The 24,257-nt window shown below is 30.0% G+C and overlaps 4 protein-coding genes across 5 annotated transcripts; 2 read left to right on the forward strand and 2 right to left on the reverse strand.

Annotated features, from left to right (window-relative positions):
- The first annotated feature begins 354 nt into the window (after positions 1 to 354).
- On the forward strand, positions 355 to 8,079 carry LOC114192321 (putative membrane-bound O-acyltransferase C24H6.01c). 2 transcript variants are annotated; one of them, XM_028082011.1, is made up of 20 exons: positions 355 to 542; positions 647 to 821; positions 933 to 991; positions 1,105 to 1,286; positions 1,382 to 1,430; positions 2,370 to 2,473; positions 2,560 to 2,624; positions 3,010 to 3,080; positions 3,535 to 3,594; positions 3,732 to 3,845; positions 5,785 to 5,909; positions 6,007 to 6,058; positions 6,193 to 6,255; positions 6,338 to 6,447; positions 6,528 to 6,620; positions 6,720 to 6,801; positions 6,893 to 6,970; positions 7,475 to 7,550; positions 7,631 to 7,680; positions 7,773 to 8,079. In XM_028082011.1, exons 2-20 carry the CDS (start codon positions 698 to 700, stop codon positions 7,812 to 7,814), a joined length of 1,599 nt encoding a protein of 532 aa, XP_027937812.1. In that variant the 5' UTR covers positions 355 to 542; positions 647 to 697; the 3' UTR covers positions 7,815 to 8,079. The 2 variants fall into 2 exon arrangements, with proteins under 2 accessions (XP_027937812.1, XP_027937813.1); XM_028082012.1 differs by lacking the exon at positions 355 to 542 and having other exon boundaries at positions 1,115 to 1,286.
- A 1,553-nt stretch (positions 8,080 to 9,632) lies between these two features.
- Positions 9,633 to 11,548, reverse strand: LOC114192504 (endonuclease 2). The gene is made up of 9 exons (XM_028082243.1): positions 11,403 to 11,548; positions 11,150 to 11,324; positions 10,810 to 10,908; positions 10,654 to 10,709; positions 10,472 to 10,555; positions 10,296 to 10,388; positions 10,154 to 10,221; positions 9,905 to 9,978; positions 9,633 to 9,824 (listed from the first exon to the last, which is right to left on the reverse strand). Exons 1-9 carry the CDS (start codon positions 11,511 to 11,513, stop codon positions 9,730 to 9,732), a joined length of 855 nt encoding a protein of 284 aa, XP_027938044.1. The 5' UTR covers positions 11,514 to 11,548; the 3' UTR covers positions 9,633 to 9,729.
- Positions 11,549 to 14,484: 2,936 nt separating this feature from the next.
- Positions 14,485 to 15,278, forward strand: LOC114189542. The gene has a single exon (XM_028078129.1). The coding sequence runs from the start codon at positions 14,492 to 14,494 to the stop codon at positions 15,269 to 15,271; it is 780 nt and encodes a 259-aa protein (XP_027933930.1). The 5' UTR covers positions 14,485 to 14,491; the 3' UTR covers positions 15,272 to 15,278.
- Positions 15,279 to 19,444: 4,166 nt separating this feature from the next.
- Positions 19,445 to 20,387, reverse strand: LOC114190697 (VQ motif-containing protein 8, chloroplastic). Its single transcript, XM_028079679.1, has one exon. The coding sequence runs from the start codon at positions 20,262 to 20,264 to the stop codon at positions 19,680 to 19,682; it is 585 nt and encodes a 194-aa protein (XP_027935480.1). The 5' UTR covers positions 20,265 to 20,387; the 3' UTR covers positions 19,445 to 19,679.
- Positions 20,388 to 24,257: the final 3,870 nt, after the last annotated feature.

Raw genomic sequence — 24,257 nt, forward strand, 5'->3', positions numbered from 1 at the left:
TCGATCGTTCTTTAATTATTTATTTTAATCTTTTTAATGGTATAATGTAATAATTTAAGAGTGATTAAAGTGGTGAGTTAGAAATAAATAAAAATAATAATTAAAATATCATTATCTAAATTGAAATATCATTGCAGATCAACGCTATGTCATCATGATTTAATACATTACAAAGAGAAATTTTTTATGGAAAACTTTACCAAAAAAAAAAAATCAGCATGAGGTGTAAATAGAAAACAAGTTGCGAATTTGATATTCAAAAAAGATTGTTATTGTGATTGGGCCATTTTAAACAAAAGAGGCTATCCGGCCTTTTTGTGTGTTTTCTTAGCGTTAGGCCAGAAGAGAGGAATCATCATGGTTCGTGGTCTTCAGACGGAAAAATAATAATAAAAAAAAAGAGGGGTGATTGAAAGAGATCTTGTCTTCTCCAAAGAATGAACCACACTTGTTACTTTTCATCTAACCCTGAACCTCTTCTCTGTTCTCCGTCGTGTAGTTGAAGACTTCTTACTTCAATTTTCAAATCCAATTTCTTAAATGTATATAAATTAGTGAAGTTTGATTTCACCACAAAAGTTATTTTTAATTTGATTTTGCACAAAAAGTGGAAGTAATTTGCAAAATTTTCTTATTGCTAAAACAGGGAAAAGCAAAATTGCAGAAGTTGATGTGCTAGTCAGAGGTCAATTTGCAAATGGCTACATCTGCTAATTCTAGTAAGTGTGAGAACTGGAAGCGAAAAGAATTGTGGTTTCTTGTGATTTATGCAATCGTTTTCTACGTTATCATCATCAACCGTTCACTTCAACTCTCTCGCGGTATATATTTTAGACCTTTTCCACTCTATAATATTGTTTCAGTATTTGTGTTTACTCGTACTACTTGCTTAGATGCTGTGCATTGAGTGCTTTGGGTTTTGTTTTTCACAGATTATTACAAACAGCTGTCAGGTTTACGCCCGGGTTGGCTCTTAGCTAATCACCTCAATGTATGATTCTGCTCTTTTTGGTCATTATGATAATTTTGTCTGTTGTAAGTATTTCAGTAGATGGTGATGTGGCTTGCTGATCAAACGTACATGCTGTTCTGTTTTGTGTAAAGGATGTGTCAGATGCTCAGTGGAGGAATTTTCGAGGAAATATACCCATTCTTACTCTTGTATTTGGAATCTTCACTCTTCTTGCCTACTTGATGAAGGCTTTCTTTGATTTAAGAGTTAGAGGAATGTCTGTTGTGTGGCTTTTATTTTCTTTGGCCTACTTGTCGTATCTTCATGGAGCATGGTAGGGTGCCCCATTTAATTTGATGTTATCTTTTCTTCCATTGTTGTTATTCTTTACCTTCTTTAGTCTGACTCTTGAATTTGTTTCATTTGCAGCATTGCTTTTATCCTATCAATAGCTACTGGTAATTTTATTCTCGTAAAGGTGCGTGTAATGGTCAGTGAATATGTATTACTTGCAATATATCTAGGTGGGAACCTGTAACATTGTTGATTTTAAATATTTAATAGCCTACTTAAAGTTATCAACATGTCATAACAGTTCTGTTTTTTATTTTTCCTTTAAAACTAGTTTCCCTCAGGCTGCTTTATTTTAATTTGCATGTCATATATGCAAAATGTAATCAAAAGACATCTATATTTGATTTATTGTATTGCTCATAGGAATGATACTCCTCCAGTTGAATTAATTAAGAATATTTGCATTTCTAATGCGGGGACTCTAAAATTTCTGAAACCTGGTACTTTTTAGTGAGAATGGTGTTGCCACGGATGATGGATTATTTAAACCAATACCTTCTACCAAACATGAATTGTATAGTAACAATTATTACATCAGAAGCCTGTAGCGAGCATTGTCAACAACCTTTCTAAAGAGTGTAGTCTCCTAAGTTCTGTATAGTGAGAGACTTGTGCTTCAATGGAGAATATGGAGATGTTTTTGGCGGAGGGGGGTTGGGTATTGTAGAAGGGCAGGTCGGTTTGACCTTGAAACTCCAATAAATTTATTTTAAGAACAAGTACGTCCAGAAGGAAAAATATTGAAGTTTTGGAGGCCAAACAATTGTTTTATGGATTGGAAAATATTTCCTTGCATCCATAACTGTAATGACAGATCACAATATAAAAAATCATCTTGGGCTGGCAACTGGTCCTGGATATTTATTGACAGTATAATAGTATTGACTGATCCTAACAACTTTTGATGCTTTAACCATATTTTCATTGATGTTTAAGTAACCATAACTATAAATCCGTTTGTTCCTTAACGGAAATGTTTTGGTCAATCATTGTGTTCTTGCACTTAATACCATATTTATAACTTTTCTGCGGTTATCATGTAAGACTATTTCTGTTTGAGCAGATATTTGCACAGAAGGAGCACTTTCCACTTATAGTTTGGAGTTACAACATTTTCTTTCTTCTCTGTAATCGGATTTATGAAGGATATTCATTCTCTATATTTGGGTAACAAGCGTAATATTTGTTGCATTGATACTTTGTTTTGTAGGAGTAATTCCATTTCGACTTAAGATTATGTATTTGCGTTGCAGGCAACAATGGGCATTTTTGGATAATTACCGAGGCAGCTTTAGGTGGCACATATGCTTCAATTTTGGTATTTTTTTCATTATTTAATTGACTTCCTATGTATCCAGTAAAGTCAAAATAGTCCATTTATATGTGATTCTTACAATTACTGGTCCCATGATTCACGCATGTTGGACTGTTCCTCATCCATCACTGCATTCATATAAAATCATGCCAATTCAATTACTCCGGACCTTTTGAATGTTGTCATGTTACGCAGATTTGTTATTTAGAACACTTATGGATAAGAATATTAAAATTGGTGATCTATATTCTACTTTTTGTTTTGCTTTTTATGAGTTATATATGCACGTCTTTGTGTTCTCATTTTTCATACCATTATGTAATGTTAATGTAACAATATCGATAACTTAATATGTTTCTTTATATTTAAGCTTAGATGTTTGTGGCAGTTGTTTTGCGCATGATAAGCTTCGGATTCGATTATCACTGGACTAATCGAGATTCTCATTTTGATCAGGAGGTATTTCTTTCTTTCTGAAAATAGCGCTTGTTTGTTTTGAATATAAAATTCTGTTGTGCAGCCTCGCTTGTAATTTAATATGTTTTCAGAAATGACAATATATTGTAATTGCTGGGGACATATTATGAAATTTTATTAATAAATAGTTATTCTTGATGTTACTTCAAAGATAAATGTACAAGACTATTATTATTATTCAAATAATTTTTTTCTTGAATGCTTCACTCCACTAGTGCGTAAGGCCAGACTACTTTTCTTAGGTTGTAGTTTTTGTATTTTTCTACAGATTAGAATATGGACTGGGAACAGCCTTGTTCAGTTAATTTCCTTTAGGTAAAACCTATTATGTTGCCATCTAGTGCACATTGTTAATTAGTTATGTAGCTTTATGATTTTGGTTATCAATATGATTAATAAATATTTTTTCCACTGTCTAATTCTTTGATTATTGCAGAAGCATTATCAACGTTGTCATATTTGTAAATCCGGAAAATCATGCTATCAAGTTTTACAGGTTAGGATAGCTGCTAGTTAAAATCAAGCACAAGGTGAAAGTTATTGTAGTTGCTTAGTTATGTTTTTATATAGTTATAATTTCTATTGGTCCTGTGAACTCATGTTTTCCAGTTCTAATTTTAATAACATTATCAGGAGAGAAGTCTGCACAATGACAGGTTTGGATATATCACATACCTTTCTTATTTGGTATATGCACCACTTTATATCGCTGGTCCAATACTGAGCTTCAATGCTTTTGCCTCACAGGTTTGTGACTGCAAGTTATTTTGGTGGTTTAAGCTTCATTATTGACTTCCATTACATTGTGTATAGTTGTGGTCTTTGTGAAACCTCTATTGAGGAAATGAACCATCGTGTCGTTATTTTCAAAAGGAGATGTATATGCAAGATGTAATTTGTTTGAATTGGAAAAGAAACCACATTTGTAGTCATTTTTGGAAAAGAAACCACATAATTGATCATATCTTTAGTCAATATTTCATTTCCAACAATATAAAATAATTAGTTTTTCACCTTAGGTGATTTGGGCACGTGTTGAGTACAAGTGTTGAACACCTGATGAGAAGAGTTAATTTTCTCCTGTCCGTAGAGGCTTAGGGGGGACTGACAGGGAGAGAAAATCATAATCAACAAACATTCACAGAGAAGTGGAATCTGATTACAAATTTCAATTCAAGTTGTAGGAAATAGCAGTCTTTGATTGTATGTTTCCAGGAGCAATAGCCATTACAAAGATTAGCTTTCAATCAACAAATGCTACAACCGATGCTTTCAGAATGATCCTCCCCTCAAGAGATACCTGTGATATATATATCTAAAAATTCCCCTCACGCTCCTTGAGTCCCACCCACATACATAACCAACTCTGAATTCATACTGTACCTTGCCAACATATCTTTTTATGTAGCATGACTCCAGAATTTATATCACTAGCTTCGGGACTTGTTTAAGCCTTCCTCACCTATGACAATTGATAGAGTGGTTTTTCCATTGTACCGCTAACCATTGTTTCTTTAGAGGTCCATTATGAAAGAATCTTCTTGTAGGAAAAGCTGCTGCTTGTGTATGAAAAGATGTCTTCTAACGCCATACTATACTACTATGAAAAGTGCAGTAGACATTTTGGAGTCCTGGGCTCTTTTTGGCTTAGAAGCAAAATCACCCTGTTTAGAGAAGACTTGAAAAGGACCAAAGTTCCTTGCAGCAAGTTTAGGATTCGATCAAGGCCTGCCTGGGAGGTATATACTTGATATAGATGCAACCCTTGGTCTGAAACTTCTCTGATTGTCATTGAACATCAACAATCTTCTACCTGGAATAAATCTTCCTCAAAAGGTGTTGTACTAGTGTAAACTTGGTAAAAAGTATTGTACCAATTCTCTAGGTTGTACAAAAGGAAAAGGGAACAAATGAGCTTCAAGGCGAAGAGGTATTGCTTTGTCAATTCAAATGATCAACTGGAAAATGTCTCCACTAAGTCATTAAGAGTTCCTTGTATTAGTTATATATGTAACAAGCTTATGCATATTATTTATATGCTCTAAAGGGTGACTAATGTAAATAAGGTGAACTTTAAGCCTAACTCAATCTCACAAAACTGGCTTGTAAGGTGAGATGTACACCCACTTATATACTCTAAATTGACCTTATCTCTAGTTGGTGTGAGACTTCCAACACACACCCCTCACGTTGAGGTATATACATTTTGAGCGTAGGACTTGACATTAATGGGTGGTTCGATAGCGGGTGGAACAATATGTCCAACAAACAACAAATCTCGATAGGATAGACTCTAACCAGGCTCTGATATCATGTTAAGAAATGACTTTAAGCCTAACTCAATCTCACAAAACCGGCTTGTAAGATGAGGTTTGCACACACTTTTATACTCTAAATTGGTCTTATTTTTAGTCGATATGTGACTTTCAACAATGATTATAAGTTGATTTAGTGTTGTATCTTGAAACATAATTATTCAAGCATGGTAATGATAAATCCTTGTCTTTATGACTTAGTACATATAATATTATTTGTTGTTTAATTGAGACCTACAAAGTCCATAATGCCCCATTTTATCTATTTAACAATTCCTGAATGTTTCTGGTGTCACTTACTGTTGTCAAGTGCTTTCGAATGGTTGCTTGAGTTTCTGTTTTGTTGATGATGTTGTTCTATTTTTTTGCAGGTAGATGTTCCTCAAAATGCTATTTCGGTTAGAAATGTGACACTTTATGGTTTTCGTTGGATGTTGAGTATTATCCTCATGGAATTAATGACTCATCTATGCTACTATAATGCCTTTGCTAAGAGGTGAGAACTTCAGTATTCAGGAAAGAACCTCAGGTTATATTTAATTTTTAATCCAATTTCATTGTTTGGTTGCTGAAATAATTTCTTAATGAACTAGTGATTTGTGGAAGCACTTATCGCCTATGGACGTGTTCATCATCGGATATGGTGTAAGAGAATACACATTCATCAATTAAGTGGTTTACAAAGCCTAATGACGTCTCCTAATCACATAGCCAACCTCATAACAATTAAATTAGATCAGTATGTTGCCTTCTAAATCTTTTCTATTTATTTGTTCCAGGTATTAACCTTCATGTGGCTAAAATTTTTATTGATCTGGCGCTTTTTCCGATTTTGGTCACTGGTATGTTAGTTGCTCGATAAGCATTTGACATAAATGTCCAAATACATATTTGAAGAAAGTCATTTTGAGTTATTTATTGTAGATAAATGGAATTGAGACTCCGGAAAACATGCCAAAATGCATTAATAACTGCCACAACTTGGAAGGCTTCTGGAAAAATTGGCATGCTTCCTTCAACAAGTGGCTTGTGAGGTGCATAATCAATTATTTTTCCTGGATTTTTCTCTTTCGTTTTCCCAGATAACTTAAATTTTGATTGTCAAGAAATTCAGGTATATTTACATTCCTCTTGGGGGATCTAAGAAAAAGCTACTAAATGTATGGGTTATATTCACATTTGTTGCAATCTGGCATGATTTAGAGTGGTAAGTTCCCTTTATTGTTGGAGCGCAATATTTCTACCTATAAAAGCTGCACAGTTTTTTATCAGATATTTTATGCTTGATTTTTCTTATATACCTTAGGAAGCTTCTTTCATGGGCATGGTTGACGTGTATATTCTTCATCCCTGAGTTGGTTTTTAAATCAGCAGGAAAAGCCTTTCAGGTATTCATATGAACAATTTTCTGCTATTAAAATTTTCGTTGATCTGTAGTTGTGATTTGCTGTCTAACATGGAGATAAATTTGATTGTCAGGCTCAAAGTTCTTTTGGAGTATGCATATTTCGTGAACTCAGTGCTGTTGCTGGGGCAGTCACAATTACTTGTCTCATGGTTTGTCCTTGACTAACCTAAGAGATTTTTGAATATCGTAATTTTAGTTATTATATTTTTATGTAACATTCTCATCAATTTTATTGCTGGCTACCTGAGAAAGTATAAGAAGGATTTTTTGAGGGACCAGTTAATGATGGTACAAGTAATCTGATTGAACCACGTGATCAACTGCAAGGCCTTTTATACAACAAATTTGACGTTCAAATTCCCGCACAATATAAATTAAGCCCGAGTCAAGTTTATATATGGTTCACTACTGCTACACTTTTATATATAGTGAGGCTAAAATTTATGTTCCAGGTTCTGCTTCTTGCACTGTACACTGAACCATATCAAGACAGTATTTTCCATTTGGATGGTTGATGAAAAATGACTTGAAATTAACGCCTTTTTTCTCTGCTGACTGTTTATTATTTCTGTTCTGTAGAAATTGTTGTATTTTGGTTATAAAACAAAAATATAGTCCATATATAATTTAAATACTATGACATTTCTTGACAGGTGGCTAATCTGGTTGGGTTTGTGGTTGGACCGGGAGGCATTAACTGGCTGCTTTCTTCTTTCCTTCACAAAGAAGGTATGCCAACTATCCTTAGCCTTTTAACTTAATTGCAGTTAAATACAGTGAAAAATTCATTTGGAAACTCCATGACACAGGTTTGCCCGTCCTTGGTGGCATGCTTGTGACATTTTACGTTGGAACAAAGGTTTGAGATGTTTCAGCATTTATTTTTATGTATTCAATCCTTTGAACTCCCTTCCAATTTTTCTTAATTATCTTCTGCCTGGATATTTGCAGATTATGTTCCACATTGACGAGGCTAAGCAAAGGTTGTCCTGACTGGGACAATTACTTTTGACCATGTGAAAATATTCCAACTCATTTTTTAGTGTTAGGTAGAAGTTCCATATGTGCTTGACTTGGAGGTGTCTGCGGGTGCCTTCCTTTTTATGAAAGATTTCCTGATGAATTGTACATTAAATTGGCAGCCATACCTTCGAACATTTTACACTTACACCATGTAGTCTCAGAATGCGGAAAAATGAGGAAAATATGTTGAATTTGACGCCTTATTATATCGGTTTTGCTTTTTTCTCCATTCATATATTTTCAATTCAAGATATATTCAGTTCTCGTAAGCACCATTCTTCTGTCTCCTTTTTTGGAAATGACTTTTATTTGACTATTTTGATGATATGTGGTTTTATTTATAATCTGTAGTTAATTTCGATTACTTTGATTGTAGACACATGTGATCAGTCTAAATTTTTATATTCCTCCAAAATAAGTTCATGTTAGTCATCTTTTGTAAACATCTCAGTTATCCTAATATTTTAAAGTTGATTAATAATTTGTTATCATATGAAAATTTATAAAATTAAAAAAATAATATATGTTATATTTTATGCAATATAGATAAATTATATCTATTATAAAAAAATATATAAATAAATAGATGAAGGTAAAATGTTAACTAACTTATATCGATCTTTATATAAAAATAAATAAATTAGTTAATTTATTATATAGTGACTTTTTTCATAAAAAATATGAAATTTTTTAATGTATATATTTTACAAAATTCCAGACATCATGATATTTCTCTAAAATTTTAAAAAATCATTCGTTAATCCTCTTATTTTGTTGACATGTGCAATGAAACTTTCTATGATCCAATGAAAATATAATTTGCTGTTGTACTTTACCTACACAGTTTTAATTTTCCTTCTTCTAATCTTATTAACTCATATCTAATTTAATTTAATTCGATTAAAACATATACACTAATGTTTTTAATATAGTTTGTGTTATATTATAGAAAATAACGGTAATGTAATAAGTTTCTACAACTTTTATCAGAATTCTTTTAAGAAATATACCTATTTTAAGAATTATATTTTTCAAAATTTAATTACAATTTTAATCATTTTGCTTTAAATATTTGAATGGATATTAGTTATTCCCTGCATTACCCATCAATATGTAGATATTAATTTCATTGAATTTATATAAATTAGTACATATATGGATCAAGTTTTATACAATTAATATGAGTTTTTTCTTAACTATCGAACTAACTGAGTCTCGCACTTATACATACATACATATATATATATATATATATATATATATATATATATATATATATATATATATATATATATATATATTCTTAAAATATTTTTAATAAAAAATATATTATAATTATTAAAAATAGAATTTCTTAGCATTACTACTGTTTTCTCAGTAGATAACAACACAAAGAAGATATATGAAATAAACATGGCTGTTACATATTTTTTTTAATTGAAATAAGTTAAACTACAGTTGATTGAATAAGTTAAGAAAGAAAATATATTTTCATAGAAATGTTAAAATCCTAGAAAGTATCTGTACTGAATAAAACGGACAACAACCTAATAGACAGAATAAGTGTCATACATACACTTAATTGTATGTTCATATATTTTACTAATAGAGAAAAATTTTAGAGTTTTACGTGTCACAATATTTGTTTGTTTCCTCTTAAATAAGTATTTCAAGACAATATGTGTAACTAGGTATAAACTATTGAGGTGCTTTCGTTCGAGTTTAGCTGTTAAAATGAACTTTTGGCTGATAAGTTAAGAGCCTAGTGCATAAAGAATCAAATCAAGAAAATATAAGATACATAGAGTACCAATTTTTGCTGCAAATTTTATTCTCTTCCAATGTATATACATGAAGCTAAAGACATTCCATAAAATGTTTTACATCAGCCAAAAATACGATTAAGAGTTGCAGCCAATCGAACTCCTCCTTGAGCTAATCGCAAACTGACCTCTGGCAAACGTGATAGAAAGTAATTGTCTGCAGAGTATTATTTCAGATATTGTGAGAAAATATGTAAAAGTGAATGAAATCTACTCTTCACATACTTATTATCTTACCTTCTAGCACTGAACCTTCAGGGGCACCTTTATATGCCCATTTGCACGCTGCTTCAATGCCTTCAGAAGCATATCTGAAAAATTAACCCACTAAAGTTTATCAAACAGATATATTTCAATAACATATGTAGACCAACTATAGGAGCTTAGTACATTATTTTTCTTGTAATGCAAAAATAATAAATCATAATTTCTTGAACGGATACTAGCGATGAAGGAATTAGCTTTTGGATAGATCAAAAGGCATACATATCTGGGCAAGTAGTTTCCTTAGAATTGCAGGTTTCCCATTCGGGTACTTGATCAGACCATGTTTTCTGTTTCAGAGAATTTGGTGTAAGCATCAAAATTTTATAAGCAGTATCATAGATTGGGATAACAGGAATATTACCGTTATATTCTCTTGAATGGCTTTGGTGAAGCTGTTTATGTCTGAGTCATAGAATCTTTCTTCGGCTGTTTCAATTATGTTGACATCCCAAACCTGTGTAGCATAAAATTAGTGAGTAGAGCAGATGGTGAAATAGATCATACAGTAGTATGAATAAACTTGAGAATTAGACTTACATGGTGAAGATTTTGCTTCCTTCTGTACCAGTGAATATTAATTAAATTGGCACCCTTGTCCGAGGTAAAGCCCACATGTAGAGGCTGCAGATTAACCATGCAAAAGAGCCATTACAATAACTAAATTGCAAAGTCAGATGCAAGCTTAGTATATGGTGGTTTTGGTGCTTTATCATGCTCACCTGATGTACATCTCCCATAAAATGAGAGAGGAACAGAAGAGCTTGCGTGAGGTTATCTGATATTACGATTTCACCAATTCAATAAGAATTTTTCAGTCAGAGGATAAGATATAAACAAAACAAATTGGGGAACAAATAGAGGTTGTAATGGTTTACATTGAGTGTTTTTGCCATAGTCCAGGAGCTGATCAGTGTAATTCTTAATCGCTCCCACAACACATCTTCCCTTCTCACCATCCTGATCCTTGCAATCCCCTGAATTTTCAGACAACTGATCAAATTTTTCAGAATCCCAAAAGCGAATCTGATTTTTGAGATTCTACACTATCAGCAATTGATAATTTTTCAGAACTGTACAAATAATTGATCTTATATGGCATCATCAGACAGGTACAGTAGTGTTAGATTATTTGACATGAACACAGAAAATAATTACCAAAAATCATAGACAAAGACGGTTATAAAATTAGAAGCAGAAGATGAGAAATGAACTTACTGTCATACTGAAAATTGCAAAGGTTGTCTGGCGTATCAGCAAAGTGCAATGCTGCAGACCAGTGCAAATAAAACCTGACACGATCAGCCCATGAACACACGCTCCCCAAGTCGTTTTGTGCATATTTTGGCAGCAGATTTTTCACTGCTTCTGCTGCTGAATCGCTGAGGCGAGACTGTTCATAGAAAGAGGAAATTAAGCGATGATGCATAGTCATAGAGAGAATGAAGGAAAGCAACAGAAGAAGTAAAACCTGAGCAATCCTACAAACTATGGCGTGCCCATCTTCTCCCCACCCTTTGGTGTTTGGAAGCAAAAGAATGAATGAAAGTGTGACCAATAACTGGATTTTGTGGCACTTCATCTTTCTCCTTCACAGAACAATGCAATTCCTGAACCTCCTCTGCACTTATTTATAAGTGTGTGAGAGAAACCTCATTTCGTCATTTTCCATGCGAATTGTGTGAATAGAGTCAACATTGTTTGCGTTACGTCAAACTTGGATTGTGCTTTACGCTTCAAATCAAATGAAAAGAAAGGCACGTATTTTATTCATCGGTTTAATTTAACTCGGATTAAAATCAGGGAAAATAACAAAATTAAGTTTTTGTAATTTTTGTTTTGCACATATATAACTTCTATAGTTTATTTTACATGATTCTTAATTCTTCACAAAATTGCCTAATGACCAAAAGTGACCTTAAGAAAGTCTGTGACAAAACAGAAATATATAAATAATATCAGAAATGCTGATTTGGAATTAATCAATGTCTATGAGAATCGCGATATAATCAAATCGATTAATTTTTTAATTATTGCATTGATGATCTTGTAACATATTAGCCTTCGATTATCCCATGTAATACTTATATCTTAGAACAAAGTTACCTGAAAAATGTATTTATTGCGTTCCCCATTTTTTTTTCACTTTTTATTTATCTATTAATAAAACGTTTTCGAACAAAAACTCTATTGCCAAATTAATGGTATTGTGAAGATAGAATCTAATGTATACGTTTGATGAGCACTTTTAGTTACTGATAACAAAAATGCATATATTTAATGTTTTATTTTATAATTTTCTGTATTTATGTTTAGTATAAATATTAATTACTAATTAATATACTTTTGAAAATTTGAAAGTTCTAAAAGTTAAAAGAGAAATTAATAAAAACTAATAAAAATAAATAAATGAATTAAAAAGGAAAAATATATCATGTTTTAATTAAGAATGTTTTTGATAACACAGTAAGTTTGCTATTAGCTTATAAGCTAATTTAACTAAGATAAAAAAAATTTAATAAAATAACTTATTTAAATAATTTTTAACTTATATTTGACAAGCTGATTTAATTGGTTTTTATCTTATAATTTATTTAAGTTTGTTATTATTTATTTATTTTTAATATGTATTCTCTTATTATTTTTAATTTATTTTTATCTATTATTTTTAATTTTCTAAAGACAAGAATTATTTTTTTATTTTTTTATTTTTTATGTAATTCAAATTAAAACATAATTATCATTATAAATGACAGTAACTAGTAATTTATTACATCAAATTGAAAGTAGGGGATTTTTTATGTAATTCAAATTAAAAATAATTATCATTATAAATGACGGTAACTAGTAATTTATTATTATATTGAATTGAAAGTAGGGGAAGCGAAATTTAACTATACCCTATGGAATCTTAATAGAACTATAAGGTAATCGTATTGTTTAAGTAAAAAAGAAGAAAATATATTATAGGAATGATAAATGACAATTTGGGGCGGGCCAGGCGAGCTGGTCTATAGGTCTGCATAGAAAAATGTGGAACAGGTTGGGATATTGAATCTATTGGTCCACACTGACCCACCTTGTATAGACTCGTCGCCTGCGCGGGCTAATGGCAGGACGGGACGGGCTGACCCGTTAGTTTGCTTATAAAATTATATTTTGTAGTTCTTATATTATTCATTACGTTGTTTCTATAAGTTTCTCTTATTTTTATTTATTTATTATTATTATTATTATTGTGCATAATTATTATATATAAGATAATGATTTTAGTTCTTAAATATGGAATATCTTTTTATGCATTTTTAGGTACTTGTCTTATAAAGTGACATGTTGCTATTGTAATTTAGCTATAATTTTCATTGTTATTGTTTCTTATTTTTTATTAGGTAAACTAATTAGAATTATTTCGATAGAAAATGAATATTAATTATTTAAAAAAAAAAATTATTTTGCTCATCACAAATGTTAACCAGTCCGCAGGACAAAGCAAGTCAAAAAAGTTAACCCGATAATAAATTGCAAGACGGGCCAACCCGACCCGTATTTTACGGACCAAAACCCAAAACAGGTCAAAACGGGTCGAACTGACCGCTTTACCATCTCTAACATATTACAGATAACTTAAAGCCAACAGACAAATTGGTGACATATTTGTTACTATTAAGTAAAAAGTATAAATATAAAATATAAATAATACTTCTTATTATCAGCAATAAAAAAAAATGTATAGCATGTTATTATAGATGAAATATTTTCTTATATATTTAATGCAACTATTATATTTCATCACATATTTTTAATAATTTATACATATTAATAAAATACTAAATAAATTTAAATTGATATTAATAAATATAGCAGTTTATATTTATTAATCATGTATTTAATCATATACCAAAAACATTAAATGTTGATAAACATAAATTAATAATTATTTAATAATATATAATAACAGATTCTAAAAAATTGAAATGATATAATATTAGTGTGACAAAGCGAATGTTAAAATAAAATGATATTTTGAAACCCAATTATCTTTTAAACAACTAATTTTTAATAATAAAAAGGTCAAATAAATTATTTTAATTTAAAATAAAATAAGAATATCTTTGGAATATTGTAGAATAATGGTATGTGTCGACATTGATACCTGAATGTTGCAGAAGACAAAATTGGAGTAGTTGGGTTGGGGGAGAATGAATTCCATGCAATGCAACAGACTTCTGCACGTAATACACGACTTGTGCTTTGGTTTTACCGTTTTTCTGTCTTGGAGTATGCAGTTGGAAGCATTATTATGCACGAGATAAATGAGGGTGTAGATAAACAAGAACTAACGTGGAATTGAAATGTTCCAAAAAGGAAACATAAACTACTCCTACATTGTATAAACAAACACAAGGATTGTTCCAAACTTAGAACATATCCACCTATATCCACCTACACACTCTTATCCCTCCTCTTCCTCCTTATTTTACAGGATACATATATATACTTATCCACACACTTCTTCTTTCCCAGTTATCCATTAATTATTTCCATAACAAAACCCAAAGCATGCTTACACTACTCTCTCTGTACCACCAAAATCTAAATTTCTTCTCTCACATTCAACCTCCGTCCTTAGCTTACACCTTCTGCAAATGGGGTCCTCTCATTCTCACGCTACTCGCCACCCTTCTCATTCTCCGCTTCCGCCAGACCACCACTTCTCTCCCTCTTATCATCGCCGATTATGATTACACCGATACCGAAGATGACGACCACGACGACGAAGCATCCTCAATATCGGAACTTGAAGACGACGAAGAAGAAGAAAAACAAGAAGAGAGAACGAATGCGTGTTTCAGAATGAGAGGTTCTACAAACGACGATGCTCAGTTCCTACGACGTCCTAGCTTTGGTGATTTATTCTCGCTTTCGGAAATCGCCAACACGAAAAGCGTCGTAAAGTTATGGGACTCCATAGGGTTTGGGCTAGGGTTCGACCGTTCATGTCCTTCCTCCAATGAAAGCGTGGTGTCCGTTTACCGCGGAGAGCATGGACTCTGCCCTAATCAGGCGGTGTTGGTTTCCGCCGGTGAAAACGCGGAAGGTAATTTAGCGGTGAGGGTTTGGGACGCGCGGCTCCGACGGCGGATACCGGCGGTGATGGCGGAGTGGGGACCGAGCCTTGGAGAGGCCGTTGGAGTTGAGTCGTGCGAAGTACACAAGGTTTTCGTCAGAGATGACGGCGGTTACGGGGTGACGGTTGGTGACATCAGAAAAGCGAAGTCCCCGTTGGAAAAGGTAAGGGATTTACACTGGATCTGTGATGGCCAAATTCATTCGTTATGAAAATTTAAATACAAAATATAAAAATATAATGTATTTATTTGTACAGCATTTTCTTTCGTGTACAGGAGTAATGGCAATGAAATTTATTTAATTGTAAGATTTTGTATAAATTTCCAAACTTTTTACTAGAAGGTCATTCTTAATGGGTTCGCGTAGAAATGTTGGATGGTATCAAAGAACAAATGCTATAAAATATTATGCGAAAAGAATCTATAACTATATACAAAGTTATATACAAAATACAAAGTGATTCTTTTTTTTCTCATTTCATAATTCTAACTTTATTCTTTATAATTAGTTATTATTAAATTTTTAAAAATTAACGGTTACTTTTACAAATTTTTATAAAACTATTTACTTATCTCTTTCATCTTTTTCTCCTATTATTCATCAACAGTTATTTTTCTTATATTTTCTCCATACATTTCACTTTAATTTTTATAAATATACTTTTATTTTGTTCATTAACTTAATAACATTACAATATCGTCAATTATTAATATAATTCAGAAAATGCGTACACATAAGCGCGATAATGCTTTTGTTTACGCTAATAATTTTAAAAAGTTTAAAGTAAATGGATAAAACGGTTTTATGCATTTAACTAAATATAAGCTATTGTTCACATAATTTTTACATTATTAACAGGTATATTTATTATTATTACACTAGTCGTGCCTGTTTGTTAGATTTTTTAATTTTCATAAAAATTTGAATTAAGATTAATTAAAAGTATATAATTAATTTTTAAAATAGTTGTTAAATGTAAAATTAGAAAAATAAAATATGTATGTAATTTTTTTAAAATGAGGTTTTTAAAATAACGATTAAAGATAAATTATTTATAAAATAATTAAGGATAAAACTGAAATAACGAGATGTGGACACAAAAGATAATATTTCTTTATATATAGTTATAGATTTTTTAATTTTTACAAATATTTGAGTTAAGATTAATTAAAAATACATAATTAATTTTTAAAATAGTTGTTAAATATAAAATTAGAAAAGTAAAATATGTAGGCCATTTTTTTTAAAAAAAATAACTGTTTAAAACAAAAAAGATTTTTATAATAATGACTAAAAATAAACTATTTATAAAATAATTAAAAATAAAACTTAAATAACGAGACGTTGACACAAAAGACTATATCTTTTTATATATTATTATAGATTATATATTATTATAAATAATAATGTATCATTATATAATTAAATAAATTTTTCATTTGATAATAGTATATTATATTATAAATATGTTTATATTAAATATTAATTACTATGGACTTTAACATCATTTATATTGACACTTCAAAATTCATCGATCCTTTAAAATTTATTAAAATAAAAAAATACAAAATATAGAGGGTTACATCAAACTAATGATTGAAATCATATTTCACAAAATATAAACAAATTAAACTTGTAATGAAAAAATAAATATAAAAAAATATAAATAAAAACATTAAATTATTTATACTATTTTCCTGTAAATAAAATTCAAATTAGTTAATTTATCACCGTAAAATTTTTGTTACGAAAAAGGTGAAAAAAAATCAATTCATATTGATAAAAAGAAATCATAAAGTAAGAATTATATTTTTAGAAATTATATTTTCTTGAAATATCTTAAATATTTTTTTATTCAAATATTTTTAAATAATAATATGTTTTCTATAAATTTATTTTTGTAACGCTTGATGACATGCATTTTAAAAAATAAGCACAAAATCATATAACAAAATATCATTTGTATTGTTTATTTTATATAATTTATATCTATATGTAAATAGATTTTTTTTTCACTATTTTTTAATTATAATTTTTTTACAAAATAAATAAAAGTTACTTAAAATAAAATTATAAAAAATATATTTTTATTATTATAAATTTATTACAATGAATAACTTTGTGAATTATTATAACTATTATTGTATATAATACAATTTCTTATAAATATATTAATGCGATAAATACATTTGTTTGGGTATATTTAATATTTTATCTTGATAGTTGAGGTTAAAGTTAATTTAGATATCGTTTATTTTGGAACGTGATTATTGAATCGTAAGTGTGAGAGGGATGTAAATTGTTAAATAATAATATGTTTTCTATAAATATATTTTTGCGACGCTTGATGACATGTTTTTTTAAAGAATAAGTACAACATTATATATACAATAATTATGTTTTTTTAATTTAACTCTTTAATTAACTGTTTTTTTTTAATTTAATTTTTTTCATTTAACTATTTTTTAATTAAATAAATTTTATATCTCAAAAGTGACGAGTTGTATAATAATAAAAGAGTTATAATGTCTGTTTACTAGAATAAATTTATTTTCATGAAAATGGAATCTATAGTTTGACTTTAAGTTTTTCAAGATGAAGATAGTCAGGAAATTGCAAAGAAGTGATGATTGTTTTGTTGTTGATATTCAAGTCATTGAAGGCGACCGTGGAACCCAAATACTCGTTTCCTCGTTAGTATCTTTTTTCTCATATCAAATGCCACAACGTATCCCCGTCAAATGTTCCTTCTCAAATGTCAAAATTAAGTTATACATACCATATAATATTAATTTAAAAAAAAACATTGCTTGGGCCCTAAAATTCACTGCTTTTACTCGTCATATCGTTTTTTTTTTATTTGTCCCTTGTCAAAGTCAATCAAATTTAAATGATGAGAATTGGGTTAACCTATGTCTCACCGTGCGAGAGAAGAAATCATTCACATATTTTATTCAAAGTATCACATCAATTAAAAATAAAACATTTTAATCAAATAGCATAGTGAAGTGAAACCTTATCTTATAAACAAGTTTGAGAGATTGAATTAGATAAAATTTATTTTCATGTTATATAGTTAAAAAGTGTAATCTTAAGTCTCCTTTTAACATATACGAGAATGATATAATTTTAAATTCCAATTTTTGAGTTTTCTATATTATGAAATTGTTAAAAAATCATAATGATATTACATTTCCATCTTCCAGTTAAAACAAATTAGGTAAAAATAAGATACTGAAACTAACGATTAATATTTACAGATAAAAAAAAGCTATAAAATATATAACAAAATCAGATATTTGACAAAAACACGAGTTATCTGATATTCTGTTCACCGGAAAATAGATCGTTTACACTACTGATGCATATCTGTTTTCTTGTCCGTGGCTAATTTTATTTGGTGATAGAAATTTTGTATTAATATGTTGGTGTTCTCCTTTAAAAAACGTCCCTGTATGTGCATGTACTGCCAGAGTCAAATATTTTGTGCTCTCTCGTATCCGCCAACTGCTAAACTCTTCTGCTTGAAATTCTACCATTCATTAAAAGACCAATTAAGGTTTTCTCACACTAGCAATGCTTCTAGTCAAGCATAGACTTTAGCACTGCAAACTTTTTTCAACTAAAAAGTTCAATCTGGACCACCCTCTAAGATTTAGCATCAAATGTCTATATCAATATTTTCTTTTGTCTCCTTCAACAATTAAAGATATAAGGGGAAAAAGATCCAATAAAATTTCCTTAAATGTGTTATCATATATAGTTATAAAACACACTGGCTCTAATTTTCAAGCCTAGTCATTGTTAGCTATCATAATAAACCCTAAGTGACACGTATTTTCATATTAATTACTATCTGTCTTGCTATATTAACATTTATATATTATTAACATGTTTTCAAACCACAACTTTTGTTATTAATTAACTGATCTGTAAGGAGACGAACGAGAATATATATATATATATATATATATGGAGGTGGGTGGAGCTATGATCAGCTACAACTGTAAGCAAATGTTAAATATTAGTAACACATCATTAAAATAATTCAAGTCGTAGCGAAGAAAATGATATGATAACCAAGGAGTTGACTTTGCTTTTGAAGATACAAATCTTCCAAACTTGAAACAAGATAACTCAAGTAATATGTTGACAAAAATGCCAAACCAGACAGTGATCCGAGAACCTTGTACAATTGTCTCTGCGTTGACTGACCAAATGTTTGTATGAAACAAATCCAATAATTATAGACAACCGATGAAATAGGAATTCGGAAGTTAGGTATACAAAGAAAGAAGAATCAAGATTATAGATCGATTAGAAGTTTTTATGCAGCAAAAGAGGAATATGAAAGCATAACACGACAGGGAAATGAAATTACACTAGCAAAATGAAACTGATGAACATATTATTCTCATGTTCAGAAAGAATGAATTGAATTAAATCTGCTACAGTTCACACTAATTTGATGGTAGCCAGTATCATAGTTGTTCAGCTCCGTCACACTAATACAAAAAAATTTACAGAAGAAAGAAATAATGCTAAAGAGACCAACCTATTTCAACATAGAAACTGAACCATTACTTAACGAGACCAAGTTCAACCCTATGAGATGGTATCAATATTCAGACAGTTCTTTCATGAATTCCAAAGCGGAAGGGGATATCAAACTTCCCAAAACCCCATATGGGGAATCAGAATATTTAAATGATCGAGATGAGCAAAAGAGATCCGAGGGATTTGGAGTGAAAAGTGGCATATCAGAAAAATCGAGATGAGAAGGACTACATGGAACAATTGCACCGTTCTCTATCAAATTCTCAGCACCCCTCCTAAGAGTTGAACTTGTTTCATTACTGTTGTTGTTGGAAGCATCAGACAAATATGATCCGAGATTCTCAGAGGTGTCTTGAGGCAGTGAGGCAGTGGAGACGTTGTGTTTGGGGCTTGACCTACCCGTGAGTCTCTGAACAAGAGCCATGAAATCTTTGGCCTTGGTGTGGATAACCTTGGGTGATTGAGTGTAAATGATGATGGGTTTAATCCTCTGTGGCCTCTGGAGTGTGGTTTCTGCATCAACACACCTTGAAGGCTTTCGTATCATGTGGGAATCTTTGTTGATCATCAAAGGAGAAGGACGAGGACCGTTGATCACCTTCCTTGGCTGCTCGTGAAAGCAATACAACTCCGCACCAGGCCTCATCTTAGTTAAACTTCAACTCAGAAAGATGTGTGTCGAAATGGAAAAGTACGAAACTGGTTTATAGGGAAAGAATAGAAAGGTGGATTGATATATATATACACAGAATATGAGATTGGGAAGGAGAAATCTTAATAGCCTACAACTACGACCGTTGACACTTTAAAGCCACAGTTCATATTTGTCAATATGAAATATAGATAATGTTTTATGTAATAGATAATGAGTTGTGTTTTTTGATTTGACTGCTGGTGTGCTTGAATCGTAATTATTTAGCAGCTAAGAGATTGTTTTACCTGATTAATAATATGACTAGTAGCATGATAAAAAAAAATTAAACTGACCAAGGAGGCGTGTATAACCCAGGAAAGTTGTTGATTTGAACCAAAATAAAATAATGTTGGAAGAGGAGTATTGTATTACTATTCTAGTGGGTTGGTTGTGGATTTTGTTTGTATACTGTAATACGTTTCGCTTCCACGCTTAGTGCCCCCATAGCCGCCCGCAGGCAATGACGCAGAAGAACACCTTTTCACCTTCTTCAATCAAATCTCGTTTTTCTTCTGCCATTAAAATTACATCTAACATAATGGATTATGTTTTCAAATTTAATATACGATTAATTTGCTTTCCCTTGAATATTATTTTACTCAGAGATCTCTGTTGCTTTTCCATTCTTCTTCCGTCACTGCTCTGGCTATGGATATACTCTAACTTCAGTTTGAATTTTAGAAAATCAAACTAATATCCCATTTTGAAATTCATTAAAGTAAGGTTTGAATGATGCAGAATAGCTTGGAAGCCGAGGTTTGTGTCTGTGTTCTTTGTTGACAATGGACAGCGTATGTTTTCAGGTTGAGGTTTGGAAGGAACACGGAAATGACAACGAATATTCCTTAATTTACTTGTTAAGTTAGTTTATTTTTATAATAAATTATTGTAAAAATGAATAAACTAATCAATACCAGATATTTTATAATTGGATTGGCATAAACTTAATATTTTACTATATTTATAAAGTTTATATAACTCTCTTGTTTAAAAAGGAAAATTTTGTCCTCATCCTATTTTTCCTTCAAAATCGAACTTTCAAACATATACCTAACTTTGAGATATTGGGAGAACCTTAGCTCCCCAACAATAATCAATAAATAGTTGAGAAATTTTTGTGCTTACTATCACACAAACAAACTCTGCAGCAATTGATACACTTGAAGTTTTGAGATGTTTGAATAAATGAAGGAAATGTCAGAAATTATTTAAATTAAGTGTATTTTAAAAAAATAATTTCAAATAAAATAAAATAAATTAAAAATTACTTGTATTTAGAAGACAGTGTATGCTTTTAAAAACGAAAACGGAATTACCAAAATTTCATTTGTGAGATGTATTGTGATCAGTATAATCAAAGTCAAACAAATTGACTTTCTATTGTTATAATATTTCCTCCATTTCTACATTATTATAAACACTAATCAAAAGTATTGTCAGCGTCAATAAATGACAAAAGCCGTTCTTTGTTTTAGTGATACTATTTTTAACTAAAGCTCTCTTTCTGTAAGTTTTGCAAAAAGAAAAATAAAATACTATGGTATAATTTTTAAAATTCTGTTCAAAGTTTTAAAATATTTTTTTATTTAAAAAATAATCATTCAAAGTTTTAAATTTATATATATAATTTAATCGAGAGTACTTTTTTTGAGAAATTTGATCTAATTAATTGTGGAGGAAGAAAGAGATTAAATGGGTGGAAGTGTTGGAAGAAGGTGGATCGAAATTGAGGATGATAAAACAATTTGGTAGCATTGACTCTTGGCTTCAAATAGGTGTTATTTTTGTTGCAACTTGCTGTTCCACCAGTAATAAGTAATTTGTTCATACCATTGGTGGAATAATATTTTATAGTTACTTGATTGGTTCTTTTGAAACTGTGTATGTGGACGTATTTCAAAAGATTCAAACAAAAATGTTATTAAAAATTAAATTCACATTTAAAATAAAAAAGTATTTAATAATTCTTTTAGAAGTTAAAAATCAATAAGAAGACATGTTTTACTTCTCTCAACAAATACAACTTTTATTTCATCAAATTTGACTCGAACTAATTAGAATATCCGAAGGACTTATTACAAAAATGTATATGTTAAATGTAGTGGACAATTTTGCAACATGAATACGTTTGTCTCTAAATCTGTGTGATCTGTGTGCTGTTCCGTATATTAGTTGACGCTAATATAATGTCAAATAGATATTTTCATTGTTTTTCAATTGAAAATCAATTCCGTCGTATTCAACAAAGCATGTGCAAGGCTTTTTTTTTTTTGTAAAGAGAAAGTCTGAAATACATATTTTATTTGACAGATTTCAAAAACTATGAATGAGATAAAGTTAACTATTAAATCATGCATTACATAATCTTGAAAATCATATATATCATTTTTTTTTAACTAAACATTTGTACTATGTACGTTATAAAAATGGCACATGAAAAGTTTGACCTTGTATTAACCGTTTCCATTGGTAACACACATAATTTATATATATATATATATATATATATATATATATATATATATATATATATATATATATATATATATATATATAAGTTAATATAAATTTTTAAATACACTCTAACAATACCATATCATATATCATATATTAGAATATACAATTTTTATCAGATAATATTGAAATAGAAATGTTATCATAAAATGCATTTGAAAAATAAATTCAATAAAATTTAATTAAAATGATTAAATTTTCACATCTCTAAAGTGAATGAATTAAATTGGGTTAGAACTTTAAATAAGAACTAATCCCAATTTTTATTAAAAGTTAAGGAAAAAAATATATTCAACCCAAGTTTAAACGAAAGTAAAAAAGAGACAAAATCTATTAAATTTCGTGTGATTTTGGATATTAGTCGACTATTTTTCAGTCTTTTAAAATTTGAATCAGATACTATAATATTTTCTTTTGTCTAAAAAAGTATTCTCGTATTGAATATTATAATCGTTAGAGCTGTCAAAACGGGTAATCCAGTCCGATCTGACTCAACCCACCACGGATTAATGATTTAATAAGTTAACCCAACCCGGCTTACCTTTTAACGAGTCAAAACATTTTTAATCTGACCTTGCCTATCACAGGTTGGCGGGTTAAACGGGTTGGCTCACAGGTTCACTTAACTAAAAAATATATAATTTTTATATTTTTTTCAGTCAAAACTAAATTATAATTCTAATTAAAATCTATATAAACTTTAATACAATTCAAATACAAACCAAAATAAAATATATATATAAATTATTTATGTGTTGGTTAAAAAAACAACCTAACACGACTCAAATATAAAGCCCAATTTAATATAAAAAAAACATTTGTATGACCATTTTATTTGCTGGTTGGTGAGCTAACCCGGCTCACCACAGGTCCAATCCGAATGAGCCGTGGTGAGCCGAGTTCTAAATAAGCCAGATAAAAAATTAACCCATATTGAAATTTATAAAAAAATTTCAACCCAATCTCACCCAAACTCGTGGTGAACCGGGTTGGCTCGCGGGTTCCAACCCATATTGACAGCTCTAATAATTGTTTCACACAATCAATATAAAAATTGCAAGTAGTAAATTAAAAGATTAGTTCCTAATTTATTAAATTAAATTAAATTCTTTCTAATTAATACAAAATCAGTCTCGTAAACATGTCAGATATTTATAGAATAAAAATTGTAATGTTTCTTGCTATCTTGCAAATACAGTAAAACACAATAAATTAACATAAACAAGTTTAAACACAAATAATTTAATTTGAATCACCTATCTATATTCCACACTATACTTGTCTAATACTTTACAAAAACATATTTAATTTAAAAATAATAATAATAATAATATTTTTTTATTTTTTATTTTAATAATATTTAACGTATATGATTTTAATTTAGAATGCATAATGCCATGATAGTTGCCAAGTCACTGGAATTAAATAGGA

The sequence above is a fragment of the Vigna unguiculata genome, chromosome 7 (genome assembly GCF_004118075.2).
Source record: "Vigna unguiculata cultivar IT97K-499-35 chromosome 7, ASM411807v1, whole genome shotgun sequence".
In the NCBI taxonomy this organism is placed as follows: Eukaryota; Viridiplantae; Streptophyta; class Magnoliopsida; order Fabales; family Fabaceae; genus Vigna; species Vigna unguiculata.